This window comes from Dromiciops gliroides, chromosome 2, assembly GCF_019393635.1.
Source record: "Dromiciops gliroides isolate mDroGli1 chromosome 2, mDroGli1.pri, whole genome shotgun sequence".
Lineage (NCBI taxonomy): Eukaryota > Metazoa > Chordata > Mammalia > Microbiotheria > Microbiotheriidae > Dromiciops > Dromiciops gliroides.
Window position 1 is genome coordinate 593,951,236 of NC_057862.1, and position 19,116 is coordinate 593,970,351.

General features: G+C 40.1%; 1 protein-coding gene across 2 annotated transcripts in view; it reads left to right on the plus strand.

Annotated features, from left to right (window-relative positions):
* The first annotated feature begins 689 nt into the window (after positions 1 to 689).
* Positions 690 to 19,116, plus strand: part of RTN4 (reticulon 4) — a 68,368-nt gene continuing 49,941 nt past the window's right edge. Inside the window, exons 1-3 of one of the 2 annotated variants that reach the window (XM_043981487.1) lie at positions 690 to 1,630; positions 12,903 to 12,959; positions 13,654 to 16,050. In XM_043981487.1, the coding sequence (XP_043837422.1) occupies positions 1,060 to 1,630; positions 12,903 to 12,959; positions 13,654 to 16,050 (3,025 nt within the window). In that variant the 5' untranslated portion in view covers positions 690 to 1,059. The remainder of the gene's footprint in view (positions 1,631 to 12,902; positions 12,960 to 13,653; positions 16,051 to 19,116) is intronic. The other variant, XM_043981488.1, reaches the window with a different exon arrangement.

Sequence of the window (19,116 nt, forward strand, 5' to 3'; positions counted from 1 at the left end):
GTTAGGCTTTCACCCTCCACCCCGATGACTCATCTTCCCACCGTGTGAAAAGGCTCTAAAAAGTCCCAGCATGGAGGCGAAAAGCCTTTTGAACGTCCCCTCCTCCTCCCTTCTTTATAGCTTCGGCTTCTTCTATCTCCATCCCAGGTCAGGGACTGGAGGGCACTGAGGTTCTTGACTTTGGGGGCTAGTGTTGGAGCGGTATAAGGCGAGGGGAAGAAATCACTTTGACATTGAACTTTGAAGTGTCTTATTTTTTGAATTAAAAAAAAATCAAGACCCTTCCCACCCCGTGGCTCCATGACACCTATTTTTTTCGGTTCCGTTTTCTGCGAGGGGGGAATTTCCCTTCTCCAAAGGCTCCCCGGCCCACACATCTCCCACCCTTTAACCGATAAACCTGACCGGTTCCTCCTGGCAGTCAGCCTCACCCGAGGCGAGCATCCCCAGGAGGCCAGGGCGGGACCCCCTGTTCCTGAAGCCCCGCCCATGCAACTTCGCTCCCCTCCTTCCCTCCCGCCGCTAGAGTGGGGCTGCAAGCCCAGCCCCTGGGTTTCCTTTCCCGTTCTCATTGGAGTCCCCGGCCGTTCTTTCCCTGGATCCCGCCGCCTATTGGTTCACACTTTTCGAGGGACCGTCCCTTCCTGCCAAGTCCCGCCCCTCCCCGCGCATCTCCCAGGCAGAGTCGCGCCAAATTGGGCGGAGAGTGCGTTGGCTCGGCAGGGTCTACTCTCTCTGCCTTCCTACTTCCCTCCCTCCCCGGTCTGGGCGGCGGTGCCTGGGGGCTGGTGGGTGGCGCGGTACAGCGCAGAGCAGCGCAGCTGCAGGCGCTGAGGCAGGAGGAGCCGACTCATTGTTCCGGCAGCCGCAGCCGCCGCGCCCCTGCCTGCCTCTCTCTCCCTCTCTTTCTCTCTCTCTGTCTCTCAGTCACTCCCCGTGTCCGTTCATCTCGGCATTTTCCCGGGTCCTGGGTGGAAAGCCCTCCCCGCCCATCTTCCTCCCTCGCGGTCTCGCAGCCGCCGCAGCAGCATCCGCAGCAGCATCCTCCCGAGCCCGGCCATGGAAGATCTGGACCAGTCGCCCCTGGTCTCCTCGTCCTCCGGCGCCGCCGCGGGCCCGGCCCGGCCTCAGCCCGAGTTCAAGGACCAGTTCGTGAAGGATCCTGACGACGAAGAGGAGGAGGAGGAGGAGGAGGAGGAAGAGGACGAGGACGAGGACCTGGAAGAGCTGGAGGTGCTGGAGAGGAAGCCGGCCACCGGGATGACTGCGGCGCCGCTGCCGGCCAGCGCCGCCGTGGCGGACGCGCCCCTCCTGGATTTCGAGACGGAGTCGGTGCCGCCGGCCCCCCGTGGGCCCCTGCCCGCGGCGCCCCCCGCAGCCGCCGAGCGGCAACCCCGCTGGGAGCCCAGCCCGGTGTCCTCGTCCTCACCGTCCCCGCCGCCCTCCGCCGCCGCGGCGTCCCTGGAGGAAGACGAGCCCCCTTCCCGCCCCCCGCCCCCTCCCCCAACGGCCAGCGTGGACCCCCACCCAGATCCTGCGCCTTCTGCCTGGACCCCGAGCACCCCGGCCCCGGCCGCGCCCCCCTCCACCCCGGCCGCGCCCAAGCGCAAAGGATCCTCGGGCTCTGCTGGTGAGTGAGCGCCCTCCCCCATCCCGTCCCGTCCCGTCTGGGGGTGGGGGTGGGGGTGCTGCGGGTGGGGGTCCTGCTTGCTCTCCCCCCTCCCTCGGTGCGATGCCCACCTTCTTCAAACCCCTGTGAGCTTTGTCTGCTCCCTTGCAGAGAGCGAGGGCGAGAGAGGAGGGTGGAGCCGGGGGTGGTGGTAGTAATTGTTAGTCTGGTCTTACTCGGACTTTATTGTCTGCGTCTCAGTCGCGGGGACCATGTGCGTTCTCTGCTCAGTCCCGCAGCGTCTCCACACCCTTGCCTTCTCCTCGCCCTCTTTGTCTGTTTCAGCCCCGCTCCCCGTCCCTAGAGTTTGTGGTTAATGGGAGAACGGAGGATGCGTATATTAAATCGTGAGGACCTGGGGGGAGTGGAGTGGGTTTGGTTTCTGGGTCGGGGGGCGGGGTGGCCTTTGGCCCATAGTAAGTACCCAGCCCTTCTGAAGGGTTGGGCCTTGGCCCCCCAGTCGGCTCTGCCTGGGGAAGAGGCGAAGTTCTGTGCGTAGCCCTGCTGCTGCTGTCTGCCCCTCCGCTCCAGCCTTTCTTCCCTGGCCTGCGCTTGGTGGCTGTGGCCACCTCTAATTCTGTAGTGATGGGAAGAGCGCCTCCTGCGGTGTTGAACGTGGAGAATTGGGGAGGGGAGGCGCTTTTGGCTGAGCCCTGTTGCCACCGCCCAGTTTTCTCTGACTCTGATGCGATGTGATGTGGCGTCTGTGCTTGCAGCCACTTGGAGCAGAGGAACGGGACCGTTCTGCTGCTGGGTCGTGCCTTGAGAGGAGGAGCGGACCTGCCAATTTTCTCTGCCGCAGCATGGGACGATTTGTTAAAACATAGGCGCATTCAATCAATCCCTTTCCAGTTTCTTCTGTGTTCTGGAAGGAAAATTTAAGAAAGACAAAAAAATGGTGGACACAATAAAAAACAAAACAAAACCCAGACCCCCAAACCTGTGGATTCTTTGATTAGAACCAGCCAATCCAAAAACAATTATTTTTGAGATGTCAGTGATTCTTTGGGTAGTGGTGGATTTAAAATATTTTTCTTTTACAGCCCTTGAACTAAGTTACTTGTCTATGTGGCATTTTATTATGCAGGATTTTTTCCATTGTATCGATTGGTAGAAATGAATTCCTTTTGGTTTAAAAGAGACTGAATTCTATAAAGCTTGTGAAGATATTTCAACTTTTTATTTGAATACTTGAATGTGTAGTTCTTTTATTTTTTATGAACCTCCCATCTTAGGCAGCAGTTAATTTTGAAAGGAAACTTAAGCTTGTTAAAAACTTAAACTTAATTTGTTTGGTGCTCAAGTTTTGATTTGTGATACAGAGTTCGATTCTGGAAAAGAAATGATTTTATCAGTACAGCAATTACTTAGGTTGACAAGAACTAGCTATTATCTCCTTTAGAATAAGGAGTCCCAAGATGTTACCAAGATATTACCCTCATTTTACAGAAAGGGAAAACCAAGCCCCAGAGGAAAAGTGACTTATTCAAGGTCACACACTGTATTTTTCCTAATGAGAAACTAAGACCTTTTGATTCTTATGTACTTCACTTAGACACAAAAGAAAATATTAGGGTGTAAAGGGATCCAAATAATAAGGATTCATTCACCCTCTTATTTTTTGTATTAGAAACTTTTTTTGTAGTGGAGACTAAAGGACACATTTAGGAGATAAAGGAAAAGATGGGAAGATAAAAGTATGAAAGAAAGAACAAGTTTGCAATATGGAGACAGTATAAGTTAGAAGAATATTATTGGGGCAGCTAGGTGGCGAAGTGGATAGAGCACCAGCCCTGGAGTCAGGAGTACCTGAGTTCAAATGTGACCTCAGACACTTAACACTTACGAGCTGTGTGACCCTGGGCAAGTCACTTAACCCCAATTGCCTAGCTAAAAAAAAAAAAAGAATATTATTTAGGGATCTTACAATGACTTTAAGGAAGTAATTGAACTTATGAAAAGTGATGGTTGATGAAACCCTCTAAGTAATATCCTGATGAGTTGGAGGTTCAGAAGGCAAAAAAGGAAAGACTTGCTTATTTGAAGATGACCTTTATAAATTCTGGTTACTTTTATTAAAAATATACTCTGCCATATACTGTGCTAGGTACTGAGGGAATACAAATTGAAAAAATGACATAAAGCCTGCCCTCCAGTAGCTTACATTCAGGAAGCAGATATGAGGTATATACAGATATCTACAAGAGTGACATTAATATGACAAGTCCCACATAGATGCATGCCTGTAGGCAATACTGAATTATAAGAAAAATGATAATCATCTTCATGTTTAGTTTAGCCAAAACCAAGAGTGATTTATTTGGAAATGTTACCAAAGTATTTGTTTCATATATAGGGCCATGTTTCATTAAGCTAGCCCTCAAATCAATGGAAATGTGTAGAATTTATTGCTGAATGATGCTTTAGCAACTATTTACTTTACTTTATAAATGAGGGAACTGAGGCCTCTAGAGAGTGTCGAGGGGTCTTGCCCCAAGACTTCATAGTAAATAACAGATCTTGGATTTCAATCCGATTAAGAAAAATTAAGTCTCTTAAAAGATCTTAAGAGTTGTAATGGTCATTATCCCTATGCCTGGTGCAGATTCTAAGAAAACCACATCCACCGATGGGTTTGAAGTGATGAGAAGGGATTTCAATTACTTAAAGAGTCAAGGGCATGTAAGTCTGACCTAAAATTCTGCATTCCTAATTCTGACCTGTGACTTCTAACTCAGGAATTGTGAATGTGGAATAAAGGTGTTATCTTTTAGCTTATGCCTTTTACCTGGTCACATTGTTTGGGTGACTTTTTGTACTTTAAGCAACTATAGCATTCTTGCTTGTCTGTTCAACCTCATGGGACTCCCCCCCCCCCCAGAAGCCTACAACATAATCTATTTCTCACCCTAACCCCCCCCCCCAGTTGTGATGAGTGTAAGGCTCACTCCCCCATACCTCCCCCATCTTCCCCTCCACTCCATAAGCTTTTTCTTGCTTCTTTTATTCCCTCCCAGTTTGACTTGGAATTCTGAGTAGCATTTTGCCAGTTTATGTTGGTTAGTTTGTAGAAACATTTTCCAACTAGGAATGATCAACTAGAATATTTCTTGCATCATCCTATATATAAAATGGTGCCTCTATCCTTGAAGCATAGTGATAATGACTATTACAACTCTATTTTAGAAGAACTTTTTAAAATCTTTTGTATTATATAAATGAGTCCTCCCCCTTTTCTTGGGGGGAACTTCATTTATGGACAGGGTAATTATGACACAGACATTAAGTTTTAACATCTATTTATGGGGAGGGATGGAAGTCATTGAGTTATTTGAAAGTGTGATACACTTTCTTGTTAATGACTAATGAAACATGCTTTTGTGCTTACTAGGTGCTTTGAATCACTTATCCCTGTAACCTTGAATTGTCTTTTCCTCAGTTTATAACCTAATTGTTTTTTATACTTTTTTTCTGGAATTTTGTTAAATTGTAATGAAGTTCTGACCCTTTAAGGGAGCCCATTGACAAAAGTAGAATTATTAAACTTTTATATTCTGAAAGAATACTAGCAGTAATTTAATGGCTAAGTTTTATGTTTACTTTTGAAGGCCATCCAAAGTCTATAACACTTTTTTAGTCTTAATTTTCCTTGACCTGTCTGCAGTATCTTTCTCCTACTATTCCCCCCTTTTTGAAACTCTTTCCTTTTGTTATTCCTGAAGCTATGGGGGTTTTTTTATTACTAGTATTCCTTTCTTTCCTTTGCTAGTTCCTCTTCTTCCCTTATCAAATTGGGTGTTGTGCAAGTTGTAGTCTTCAACTAACTGCTCTTATCTCTATATAATATGCTCCTTTAGAGACTTTTAACCATCACCTCTGTAGATCAGTCCCAATTCTATATTGTCACAATTTTTTTCTAGACTTCCTAAATTTATGTGTGTGTGTGTGTGTGTGTGTGTGTGTGTGTATAAAATATAACTCACTTTCTGTAGGTTTGCTCAGAGCATCTTTGGGATAGTCTATGAGTAGGCAGGATGATGTGGTTGTTAGGTATCCCCTCCTGTTAAAACATGGTTTCAATTTCTTTTGTGATTTTTATAATCCATACAATTGGCTGTCCCAACGCCAATTTAAGAACATTATATCTAAAACTGAGCTGATTGAGATAATAGAAAGGATACTGAATTTGAGATTGGGAAGACCTTGGTTCAGATCTCAGCTCTGACTCTTGCTTAGCTGTGTGACCTTATGTAAGTTACTTTACCTCTTAAAAGCTTCAGTTGCCTCATATTTACAATGAGGATAATATTGATGCTTTTCTCACAACTGTGTAGACTAGGTAGTGTTTTGTAAACCTTAAAGCGCTATAAAAAATGTTGAGTAAGGGGTAGTTAGGTGGTGCAGTGGATAAAGCACTGGCCTTGGATTCAGGAGGACCTGAGTTCAAATCTAGCCTCAGACACGTGACCCTTAACTAGCTGTGTGACTGACCTTGGGCAAGTCACTTAACCCTCATTGCCCTACAAAAACAAAAACAAAAAATGTTGAGTAATATTGTACTGTTTCAGAACTAGCTCCCTCTGCCCATTTTGCTTATTTCATTTACAGATATCACTGATATCTAACACTTAGGCTTAAATGTCAGTCATCTAAATTAATTTAACTCATATTTTTCAGTAGATAAGTAGTGTTCCTAGAGAAATGGTATAAAGTCACTGTCATGATATTATTCATTTATATTTTGTGTTTTAATGTTTGCATAGGTGGATAACAACTACTTTTTATAATTGAATTAAAGTATTGAGTTGTAAACTCACCTTCAATAAGCTTGCTGTAAACATCTTTGAGACAGTCTCTGCAAGAAAGATGATGGGAATAATATGTACCTCATAATTTTGATTTCTTCTAATTTTTTTTATGACTAGATTCTTCACTCTTTCCCTTGAAATGTGTTGTGTTTGTCCTTTCTTATCTTGACAGTCCTGCTCTCCTGGCCATTTCACTAGTTCTCCTTTTTATCTTCAACACGCTAGCTATCCTGGGATGTGCAAAAAAGTCTGACTCCCTATCCTTAACTGGCTAATAATCTGATGAGATATGTATGTTAAAAGTCAAAGAGGGCAGCTAGGTGGTGCAGTGGATAAAGCCCTGGATTCTGGAGGACCTGAATTCAAATCCTGCCTCAGACACTTGACACTAGCTGTGTGACCCTGGGCAAGTCACTTAACCCTCATTGTGTCTCCTCCCCCCCTCCGCCCCCAAAGAAAAGAAAAGAAAAGAAAAAGTCAAAGCAGTATGTAATGTTAGGTGCTCTAGTCCCATGGCACCAACTGCTTGCTGCTTATCTCATATTGGGTGTCCCAGAAGCACTGGAAAACTAATCAAATCTCCTCCTCCTTCCTAACTTCCCTAATTTTATTGAGGATCTCACCATCCTTTGTAATCCAGGATTGCAGCTTCAGTCAGCCTCTACTTTTCACTTTCACTCATACTCATCTCCTGTATCTAGTTAATCGACAAATCATGGCAGAATTTGTGTCTGAGACTGCTCTTGCATCCATCCTCTTTTTTTTTTTTCCATTCACCATTCTACTTCAGGTATCATCACCTCTGTCTTGGATGATGGCAATTGAATTCTAATTGATCTCCTGTTTCCACTGTCTTCTCTTTCCAATTCATCTTCCGTGTAGCTGCCAAATTGATATTTCTGAAGTACAGATCTAACTTTGTTACTCCCTTTCTCAAGAAATTTTATTGTCTTCTTATTGCCTCTAAGGATTTATCAACTAATCTCTTTGACATTTAAAATTAAAGGCATCTTTACCTAATGTCTAGTCCTGCACATGATATCCATCTCTCACCTCTGCCTTTGTACCTGCTGTCCCCCATGCCTAAGTGCTTTCCCTCAGCCCAGGCGAAACCATTCTTTTTTTTTTTTTTTTTTTTTAGGCAGTTGGGGTTAAGTGACTTGCCCAGGGTCATACAGCTAGTAAGTATTAAGTGTCTGAGGCCGAATCAGGTCCTCCTGAATCCAGGGCTGGTGCTCTATCCACTGCACCACCTAGTTGCCCCAAAATCATTCTTATTAACATTCTTCCCTAATCCCCTAAAATACTTTGTATATATTATTTTGTACCTATTAGGTTAATGTCTAGAACATAGTAGGTATTAAAGAGATTTTTATTAAATTTAATCAATATGCTATAAATGAATGATACACTCACATCTAGCATATAATATCCTTTTGGTTTTCCTTCAGACTTCTGAGTGCCTTTTCTATCCCCCTCTCCCCAGTTCTGGTATTTATGTAAGTGCACAAGTTCGCTCTATTCATATATTAATTTTTTAGACTTAGATTACATCTTCTCAGGTTTATCAGTCTGGCCATCTTAGAGAACTTTTAAAAGTAGTTTTGCTTAATATAAAAGGGGTAGAGTTGTCTTCCTAGGATAAATCACAAGATACCAGATTGATGACATCTATTGATAGAAAGATCCACTAATGAGATTTTTTCATTTTATCTGAGATAGGTCATTAAAATGTATAATTAGATTAACAAACTATGAATGCCCTTGGTTCTAATTTATTTGAGAGAAAAAATTGTAGGAATACATACAAACATTTTCTTGCACACCTCCTAATTAGTAATTTTCTGGTTACCATCATAAACTTGAGTCTGACTTGTTAGGATCATAGAATTAGAGTTGGAGGGGACCTCAGCACCCATTAGGTTAAACCTCTACTTGAAAAGGAAGACTCACGAGGAAGTTCCAGCTAATTGGTTTTCCAGATTCTGCTTGGAGACCTCAAAGGAGGAGGAGCCTTTTCCAATGTTTTAGACAGCTCCAATAGGATTTTTCCCTCTCAGAGAACATATTCAAATTTGCCTCTTTGCTAGAGGCAGACAACTGTGTAATTTAAGATTCTAAATGTGGATTCTAATCTGTTTACCCAGTTTTGGGGGAAACTGACTAAAATTACTGATAAAACGAGTTTAGGTTTTTAAGGGTTTATTGAAAAATAGAAAGAGAAAGATTGAGAACAGAATTCCAACAGCCTGGCATTCCTATCTTTCCTCAAATTTCCTGTGAAGTCCTCTGCCACCACCACCACCATCAAGTCAGGAACCCAAAAGAACGAGAGCTCTCCGCGCAGGCCCTCTTTCCTCCTTCCTGTCTCCTCCCAGAAAATAGGAGGCTCCTCAAGTTGATTAGCTGGTAGCCTTGATAGACAGCACCCATGAGCAAACGTCACTTCCTGACACCAAGGAAAAGCCACATGGCCTTGCCCTCTGAGGCATTTTCCTCATGGTGGAGCTTTCCTACAGTAAGTCTCCAGTAGGTGGCGTCATTCTAATCATTACACAAGTTTAATTCCTCTTCCACATCCTTCAGATACTTGAAGACAGTTCTGTCAGTCCACACACCCCTCATTCTCCAGGCTAAAACATCTCTAGTTCCTTTAGCTGATCCTTATATGAAATACAAGGATGTTTGTATTGGTTTTCCACTTTGGGATGCTTTGAAAATTTTAGTAGGCTGTAAACTCAGTTTGAGTTAGTATTATGATAAACTTTAACTTCAAAAAAGCTAAACTAGATGGAAAGGGCGTGAAATATGTCTGCTGTAAAGGAGAATCATCACAAAATTGTATTGTTTTAATAGAATAGTTATAGGTCATCTTAAATTATCAAGTCACATTTAGAATAATTATAACAGTAATACAGATAATACTCTTGATATATATCTATCTATATCTATATATGATGGAATTTTTCTCACAGCAATTTCACAGATACTTGTGCTCATTAATTTCCCTTGTGATAAAATTTTTCTCATTTATCACAAAATACTTAACTGAACATTTCTTTCCCATTGACTAAAGTGAGGAATACAGTGAATGCTATCTGTATATTTTTTTCTGTATTGTGCTGACTTCTTGAGCTTCAATGCATCAGTTTTCCCCTCTGACAGTGAATTTCATTCATTCACAGAATGTTTCTCCCCACAGGTTTAAGAGTAGCAGAATATAGATAACTAAAATTCATTTTTCTTTACTACAATTGTTTAACATATGCATTTTGCTCTGGTTTTTTTTTAAACCGCATTATTTGGGAGTGAGTGGACAGGCTTAACATATGCATTTTAAAGCAGAAATCTTATTTCAAATAGTGGACACCATAGAGAATGGGTGTTATTTCTTGATATAATAATTTGACAAGCATTTACTAAGTGCCTGCTGTGTGCAGAACTGTGGTAAACACTGAGGGAAATAGAAATCTTAGCTAAGATATGACTCTTGCCTTCATGAAACTTGTTTGGTAGAGAATTATAACATATATTGACAACTGTAATATACAGTATTATACATGGTTTCACATATATTGCGAAGCAAAGCTTTTGCTTTTTATGAAATCTAATAAAAATTTAGATATGCAATGTTCTGCATGTACACTTACTTGGTAACTGAATATGCAAGATGGAAAAGAATCAAAAGATTTTCACACTGGAAATTGAATGGTGATACCACTGTTAGCATTAATTAAGTCAAAGAGGAACTTGGTTTTGAATGTATTGTTTGGGTTAATAAAATCTTTTGAAAGAGATGTAATGCAAACACTTGGAACTTCTAGGCTCCAACTTGAGACAAGGCTCAAGACTGCAAATAGAGATTTTTGTAGTTATTTATATAGAAGTTAAAGTTGAAACTGAATGATTAACATTGCCAAGGGAGAGAAGGTGAAGAAGGAATACTAAATATTACACTTTTGAGAATACCTACTTTTTTCCCCCTCTGGGGTCTATTTTGGTAGCTGTACAACATAGAAAAGTGAGTCTGAAGTGACATTCCTTTTGCTATTGTATTTGGTTTCTCTAGACCTAAATTTAAAGGCTTGTGTTTCCTTTTTTATTGCCTACTGACCAAGACATTATTCATGTTGAAATGTTTCATTTATAGCTCCTGTCATGACTTTCAAATGCTATTGTGGTATAATTCTATCTTTAATGTTTTCCATTTGTTAAGTCCAACTGGTATATGTTATGAAGTTAATAAAACTTGTTAGTCCCTCAGTCCAGTATAAATAGCAACTGAATTCATGTTCTTTGGGGCTGTAGATTCTAGGGAAGAAAGGGGAATAAGATGTAGAAGTTGATAATATCAAAAAATTGACTGCAATTTATGTAGATGTTCATAATTAGCTTTTTGTGGGGGTTGTTTGGGGTGGAGGGATTTTTGTTGTTGAGCTCTATGACTACTGAAAAAGCTTCAGAGTATAGTATCTCTTGGAGAACTAGGGTGTGTTACCTTTTCAGGGTTTTCTGACTGCTTATGGGAATCCAATACTTGTGTCCGCTTGTGTCCCATATAGCTTGTATTTAAATTCTATCATTGGTTGCATTTAAGAGTGAAAATTAATTTGGGGGGAATGTAAATCTCTAAAACTTACTGAGTAACATAGCTTTTACTATTGTGTATGTTGGTACTTAAAATAATAATGTTCATTTGTTTAAAAATATAAAATAATTCAAATTTTTGACAGACTAATTTCCCCTATTCTCCTCCTGAATTATTTTACTATATGCTGTTCTACTGATGAGAAGTTGATAAATATGCAACTGCCTTAAGGATTTGTTGGGAACCCACAGCTCTCTTTTATTGTGTTACTGTAGTACCAAACTGAGTAATATTACCTCAAAAAGATTTATTCTATTTTTCGTTTGGTATTTGGTTAAGTTATTCAATTTCCAAATCTGTTTCATCTGTGATAAGTAAAGTAAAAGAAATATATTGAGAACTTGAAGAATTGGACTAAACCTGTGGTTCATCCCACTTATTATAGCATCTAAAATTGATACCAACTGGCATGTTATGGTTAGGAACAGTTTATTCCCTTAGATGATAATGGTAAATAAATACCTGGATTTAAAAAATGAAAAAGATTGAATTAGCTAAAACTTTAATGAAACTAATTTTAAAATCATTGACAATGTTGTGAGTAAAGTACTTTATAAATTGGAAAAGTGTTAATACAAACGTCACCTGTCAGTATTTTATTGTAATTTGTTGTCAGCCTTTACTAGACATTTAAATTGGCTGTGTTACATAGTACTTCTTTTCTTTTTGGTCCCAGATTTCTTTTTTCAGAATCAAGGTACCTCTATTTTTCTGGCATGCACTTGGCCATTATAGGTGCTTAATTGATTGGAGAACAAATATATTCACTCTATCCATATCCTCCATAATTTTATGTTTAGTTTTTCTTCATATCCACATTCAGTCTCAGTCTTTATAGATTTGAGTCTAGTTTTTTTTTTAATGTGTCTTTTAGGGTAATTCTCTCCTTGGCTATTTTGATTGCCTACTTTTAAGGGCAGCTAGGTGACTCAGTGGATAGAGTACTGGGCCCTGGGGTCAGGAAAGACTCATTTTTTTTAGTTCAGATCTGGCTTCAGACACTTAGTAGGTGTGTGACCCTGGGCAAGTTACTCAACCCTGTTTGCCTCAGTTTCCTTATCGGTAAAATGAGTTGGAAAAGGAAATGGCAAACCATTCCAGTATCTTTATCAAGAAAATGCCAAATGGGGTCACGAAGAGTCAGATATGACTGAAAAAATGACTGGACAACAACTTTTACTAAATCCTCTTCCATTGTTGACATCTTTACAAAGTCGTACTCAAAGTATTAGGTGCATGATATCATAATTGAGAAGAGCAATACCTTACCTTAAAATGTTGATGTTTTAACCCACACTTAATACATATTTAAAAAAAACATTTAAAACTTAACATTGCCGGGGCAGCTAGGTGGCGCAGTGGATAAAGCACTGGCCCTGGATTCAGGAGGACCTGAGTTCAAATCCAGCCTCAGACACTTTACACTTACTAGCTGTGTGACCCTGGGCAAGTCACTTAACCCCCATAGCCTTGCCAAAAAAACCCAAAACAAAACAAAAAAAACCATTGCCTCTCTGAAGATATGGGTCCTTTGCATAAAATTTCAGTAATTTAATTTATAATGAACGTATAACTGTATTTAAAATTCTAGGTTTAATGTGAATTCATAGACATTTTTTCTAGGTTCTTAGTCTTGACTTTTTCTGTGTGGATGTTTGTGTCAGTCTTGTTGCTAACTCATTATGAATCATACACTTGCTTGCTTCCTCTTGCTCCCAGTCTCTTTCCAACTATCTATCTTTATTTCTGCTGAGGTTATATTGTATTTGTTTTTCAGATGAGACCCTTTTTGCTCTTCCTGCTTCATCTGAGCCTGTGATGCACTCCTCTGCAGGCAAGTTCTTTCTGCTAGCCTTGTTTCCTAAGTATATTCTGTCCTTTGAATCTGTCATCTCATTAACCCTTTACAGAATAGTTAGCATTTACTAAAATTTAGCATGGGTCCACTCAGGCTTCCTTAGATGGCAGATGTTAGAGGAAATGGGTAGAATTAGGGTACTTGTATGGGAATTTTTGGACCTTTGATTTACACATTAACAATTAATTTTTTCCAGATAGATATATTTGCTGACAGATGAAACACTTTAATATTGCATTAACTTCCTTAATTCTATTTGTAAATGAATGCCAGGATTAGATAGAGCATTTAGTTTTCCAGTTGCCTTTTTGTCCTCTATACACTGCTACTCCAAACCTCCTCTTTTCTAAAATTCTTAAAAGTAATTTTCCTTACTTGTTAACGCAAGTTCATTTCTGATCTTTATTTCTATCTTTGCATTGCATGGAATTTCTTCTATAGCCACATACATAACTTTTTGGTTGCTGGGCAGTAAGTAGCTTTAATTCAGTCAATAACCTTTAGTTTCTAACTCATTTAATTAACATGCTTTTAATACTATGTCATTTTAGCTAACTGTAGGTGTTTTTTTTTTTTTTTTACTAATACTATTTTGAATCTGTCATAAAGTTTGCATTAACTTTTAAGAACACTTGCATTCTCTAACTTTCCTTTCTGTCCATGGTCACAGAAAAAGTTATGAACTTGAAGGAGCAGCCAGGTAACACTATATCGGCTGGTCAAGAGGATCTTACATCTGTACTTCTTGAAACTGCTGCTTCTCTTCCTTCTTTGTCTCCTCTCTCAGCTGCTCCTTTTAAAGAACGCGAATCTTTTGGTAACTTTCCAGCTGTATTATCTACAGAAGAAACACATCAAACTACAAATGAAGTTTCTAAAGAATCCACAGAGAAGGAAAAAAATCCATTTGTAGATAGAGACTTAAGAGATTTTTCAGAGTTGAAATACTCAGAAATGGGATCTTCATTTGAGGGGTTGCAAAAAGCAGAAGAAACACTAATGAAGAAACAAGATAATTTAGTCAGTGAGACCCTCCGCCAGGGCCAACAAGAGTTGCCATTAGCTTTCATTAAATCAGAAGAACAGGACAAGGCTACATTTTCTGAAAAAACAAAATATGGTCAGGACAGCATTAGCAAAAGGGAAATTACATTACCTTTCAAAGAAAATGCTCCTCTAAGGGAAGAATATGTAGACTTCAAACCATTTGAGCAAGTGTGGAAAGCAAAAGATACTTATAATGAAGAGAGTAATAATATTGAAGATGTTCGAGGTAATTTAGATAGTAAATTGGAAAGTATTGTGGATGAGAAATATGTTGCAGATAGCCTTAGGGCAAAGAATCATGACAAAGACAGTGAAAGCAGTAATGAAGATACTTCTTTTCCCAGTACACCAGAAGCTATAAAAGATGTTTCACAAGCATATGCTTCTTTTGAACCTGATGCAGCAACTGAAACTCTTACCAAAAAAGCATTCCCTCTCTTAGAAGACCAAACTTCTGAAAATAAGACAGATGAAAAGAAAATTGCAGAAAAGCAAGCCCAAATTGTGACTGAAAACAATAGTAGTATCAAAACAACAAACCCTTTTATTGTGTCAGCACAGGATTCTGACAGAGACTATGTCTCAACAGATAGTTTGTCAAAGGTGCCTGTAGAAGTTGGAGCGAGCGTGCCCGAAGGTCTTACTCCAGATTTAGTACAAGAGGCACACGAAAGCAAGATTAGTGATGCTACCTCTACAAAACTGGCTTATGAAACACAAATGGACCTGGTTCAAACATCTGAATCTTTACAGGAATCTCTACATTCTGTAACCCAGCTTTGCCCTTCATTTGAAGAATCTGAAGCTACTCCTTCACCAGTTTTGCCTGATATTGTTATGGAAGCCCCACTAAATTCTGTAGCTCCTGGTGCTGGTGCTTTGGCTGTGCAGCTCAGTTCCTCCCCATTAGAGGCTTTTACACCTGTTAATTATGAAAGTCTAAAACTCGAGTCGGAAAATCCCCCACCATATGAAGATACCATGAATATACCCTCAAAAGAGGTACCAGAAATAAAAGAAGAAAATAAGGGATCTGAGTGTAGTAGTCCAATTGCTGAAGAAACAGAAGCATCTTATATTTCTATTGCATGTGATTTAATTAAAGAAACAAAACTCTCCACTGAATCTGCTTCTCCAGACTTCACTGATTATTCAGAGATAGCAGTAAAAGAGAATGTTTCCCAGCCTATGCCTGACTTCTCTGACTTGGTGGAAGACTCTTCACCTGAATCTGAACCAGTTGATTTATTCAGTGATGACTCAATACCAGAAGTTCCTCAGAAGGAAGATGAAGCCGTGCTGCTTGAAAGAGAAAATGTAATTGAAACTTCACTATCATCAGGAATAGAACATGAAAGTAAGGAAAAACTCAATGCATCACCTGCTGCCATGGGAAAGCCATATTTGGAATCTTTTCAGCCTATTCTGGACACCTCAAAAGCTGCCACTGCTCCGTCATCTGAAGTTACCTTCACTGCAGTGAACAAGGAGAAAATTCCTTTGCAAATGGAGGAACTGAATACTGCAGTTTATTCAGATGAAGACTTATTTGTTTCTAAGGAACCAAAAATAAGAGAAGCTGAACTCTTTGCTGATTCTTCTCCAATTCAGATTGTAGAAGATTTCTCCATTCCTCCTGCTAAATTGGCTAGAGAATTCACGAATACAGAAGTATCACCGAAAGGTGAAAATGGTACTCTCCAAGAAGTGAGCTCATCACTTTCCTCAGAATTACCCCGCGACCTTTCTCTCAAGAATGTACCTACTACTAAAGTTGAAGAAAAAATTCATGTTTTGCACAAAGCTCCCGCTGGAGTCTCCCAAGACATGCCTGATGTATCCAAGGGGTTGTCGTTGCCTGCAGATGTTTCTGCGTTGCCCACCAATGAAGAAGAGATAGTCAGTGTAGTAAAGCCTAAAGTTATCTTGAAAGAAGCTGAGGAAAAAAAGCCTTCTGTTAGAGAAAAAGAGAAAAGATCACCATCAGCTGTATTTTCAACAGAGCTGAGTAAGACTTCAGGTAATCTTGTGACACTTTGTACTTACTAACCAGGATTTTTCTCAACTGGCATGTTATGAATTTCCATGATACATTTCACTATATCCTTTCTAATTTTATTTATTATGATCCTTCCTTGGAACCTTGATATGAATTCTTAATCTTTTCTTCTCTCTCCATCCCTCCTCTCCATTCCACTCTGTTTTGGCTACTTCACAAGTCATTAGTTCATCACTTTTAGTGTTAATACATATATTCTTATCTGATTAAAACAGACTTTATTGGTTTGCCCATAGTATGGGCTGTTTTTTCCAGACCCAGTTATTTAGTTATATTATAGTAGAGATTTATGTCTTGTTTTTAATGGAAGAAATCTTCATTTATAATATTTTAAGTTGTTTAGAGTGTATACAAATAAGTCAGAAGGTATTTATTAAATGCCTACTATGTGACAGAAACTATTCTAGGCTCTGAGGATCCAAGTACAAAGACTGAAATAATATAACCTCACAATGATTTTACTTTCTAATGAGGGAGGCAAAAAGTATGTATATAGATACAAATAGTATACATATAAAACCAATAAATGCAAATACATACAAAGTATTTGAATACAAGGTAGTTTGAGAGGGGAGGTCATTAGAAGCTTCCAGGATCAGGAAAGACTTCATTCAGAATGTGGTTGAGTTGCATTTTAAAGGAAGAGAGAGTGACCAAATGAGATAGAGGTAAGGAGAAAGTGCATTCCAGACATGAATGTCAGCTATTTCAAAGGTAGGGAGGGAGTATCATGAGTGAAGAATAGAGAGAAGACCAGTGTGAGTAGATCACAGAATACGGGAGAGGGATTAATAATGTTCATTGAGCTTGGGAAGCTAGGTTGGGACCATATTATGAAGGGCTTTCAAAGTTAAACAGAGTTTATGCTTTATCCTAGAGGCATTAGGAAGCCATTGGAATCAGTTGAGAATGGGAGTTACATGGTCAGATATTTGCTTAAGGAAACTTTGCAGAGACAGGGAAACCAATCAGAAGACTGCAGCAATAATGTAAGTGTGAGGTGATGAGGGCTTGACCCAAGGTGGGAGCCATGTGAGTGGAGAGAAGGGGTTAGGTGCAAGACATGTGGTAAAGGTAGAAATGGCAAGATTTGGCAACTGATTGGACATGTGGGTTGAAGGAGAATAAGGAGTCCAAGATAATACCAGGAACCTTAGACACCAGGGTTTAGGACAAAAAGGTAGTTTATTTTTAGCTATGTTTAGGATATCTCTGGGACATCCACTTTGAAGTGTCCTATAGGCCATTAGTGATGATGGGACTGAGACTTTAGGGGAGACACTGGGCATGCGTAAAATGAAGTTAATCTTTGTAAAAATGATAGCTAAACTCATGGGAACCGATATAGTTACCGAGAGAGATTGTGGAGCAGTTCTTAAACTTTTTTGTGTGTCATAGGCCCCTTTGGCAGTCTGAAGTTTGTGTTTTTACAGAATAATGTTTTTATGTTCATAAAAGAAAATAAGATTACAAAGGAAACCATTTATATTAAAATAGTTATCAAAATGTTAAACAAATTCATGGACCCCCTGAAATCTCTCAGTGGATCTTTAGGGAGGTAGACCCCAAGTTTTGAGCCCCTGGTATAGAGGGAGAAGAGAAGAGGGCCCAGGACAGAATCGTGAAGAACATCCCCAGTGAGGTATGATAACCATCTATTTTGTATCTATTATCCTGATTTAATGTCTGTTGTAAGCAAGAGAACTATATTTTTGGTTAGCCAATAAGTATTTATTGAGTGCCTACTATGTGCCAGATACGACAGAGAGTACTTCATTGAAGAGGACGATGACATCAGGAGGTGATGTCATGACTTGCAGTAAATTGAGTTTTAAGTGAGGGAGGCCTATACAAAATCACCAGCCTCACTCTCTCCTCCAGAGCCATCTGGGTCCAGTGGCAACATAAAGAGGATGACTGGAGATGGGCCTGGATGTTTGAGGCAATTGGGAGTCAAGTGACTTGCTCAGGGTCACACAGCTAGTAAGTGTCAAGTGTGAGGCCAGATTTGAACTCATGTCCTCCTGGTTCCACTCTGTCCACTGTGCCACCTAGCCACCCCCATAGTAAGTACTAGGAATACAAATAAAGGTACAAAGGCAGTTCTTGCTCCCATGTAGCAGGGACTCTCATAGATTAATGAGAGAGGAAATATGAAAACAACTTATGTTATGCAGATATGCATAATAAATGGAAAATAATAAAGATACGCAGAATAAATGGAAAATAATCGACAGAAGGCACTAGCATTAAGTGGGATAGGCTTCTTGTAAAAAATATCATTTTAGCTGGGACTTGAAGGAAGGCAGGAGGTGAAGATGAGTAGGGAGAGTATTCTACGTATGGGGAACAATGAAAGGCAATGGAAGCACCCATAGTTTGGAGATACCGTGTCTTATTGGAAGAACAGTAAAAGAAGGCTGGTGTTAATGGGTCACAGAATAAGATAGAAGACCAGAAAGATGGGAGGGGGCCTGGTTGTGAAGGGCATCAAATGCCAAAGAGCAGATTTTACATTTGATCCTGGAAATCATAGGGGACTACTGGAGTTTATTGAATGGGGGGTGAGAGGGGTGGGTAGTGGTGGTGGTAATGACATGGTCAGATCTTTTAGGAAGATTAATTTGACAGCTGAGTGGAGCATAGTCTGAAGTGGTGCTAGAAGACCAACCCAGCAGGCTACATGTAGAAAAAGCTAAATTAATTGGTCATGTCAAGATTGGACTCAGTAACCTCTTGGCTTCATTAATATTATTGTCAAATCAGCTAACAAATTGCATAAAATTTGCTTGAATGGAAATTCCTTTTAAGGAGAAATTTTCTGCAGTCCTCAACAATAATTCTTGAATTTTTGTTAGAAAGAGGTAGAGTAATATAACTTGTCTAAAAACTAAAGCTAGGAATTTATTGAATTGAATATTAAGCTTTATAATTTGTTCTCATTTTCTACTCTTGTCCATTGGCAGTTTTTATTGTAGCATTATAGACTGAGGTGTGACTGGGGTCAAACTCTGCTCTCATGTTCCC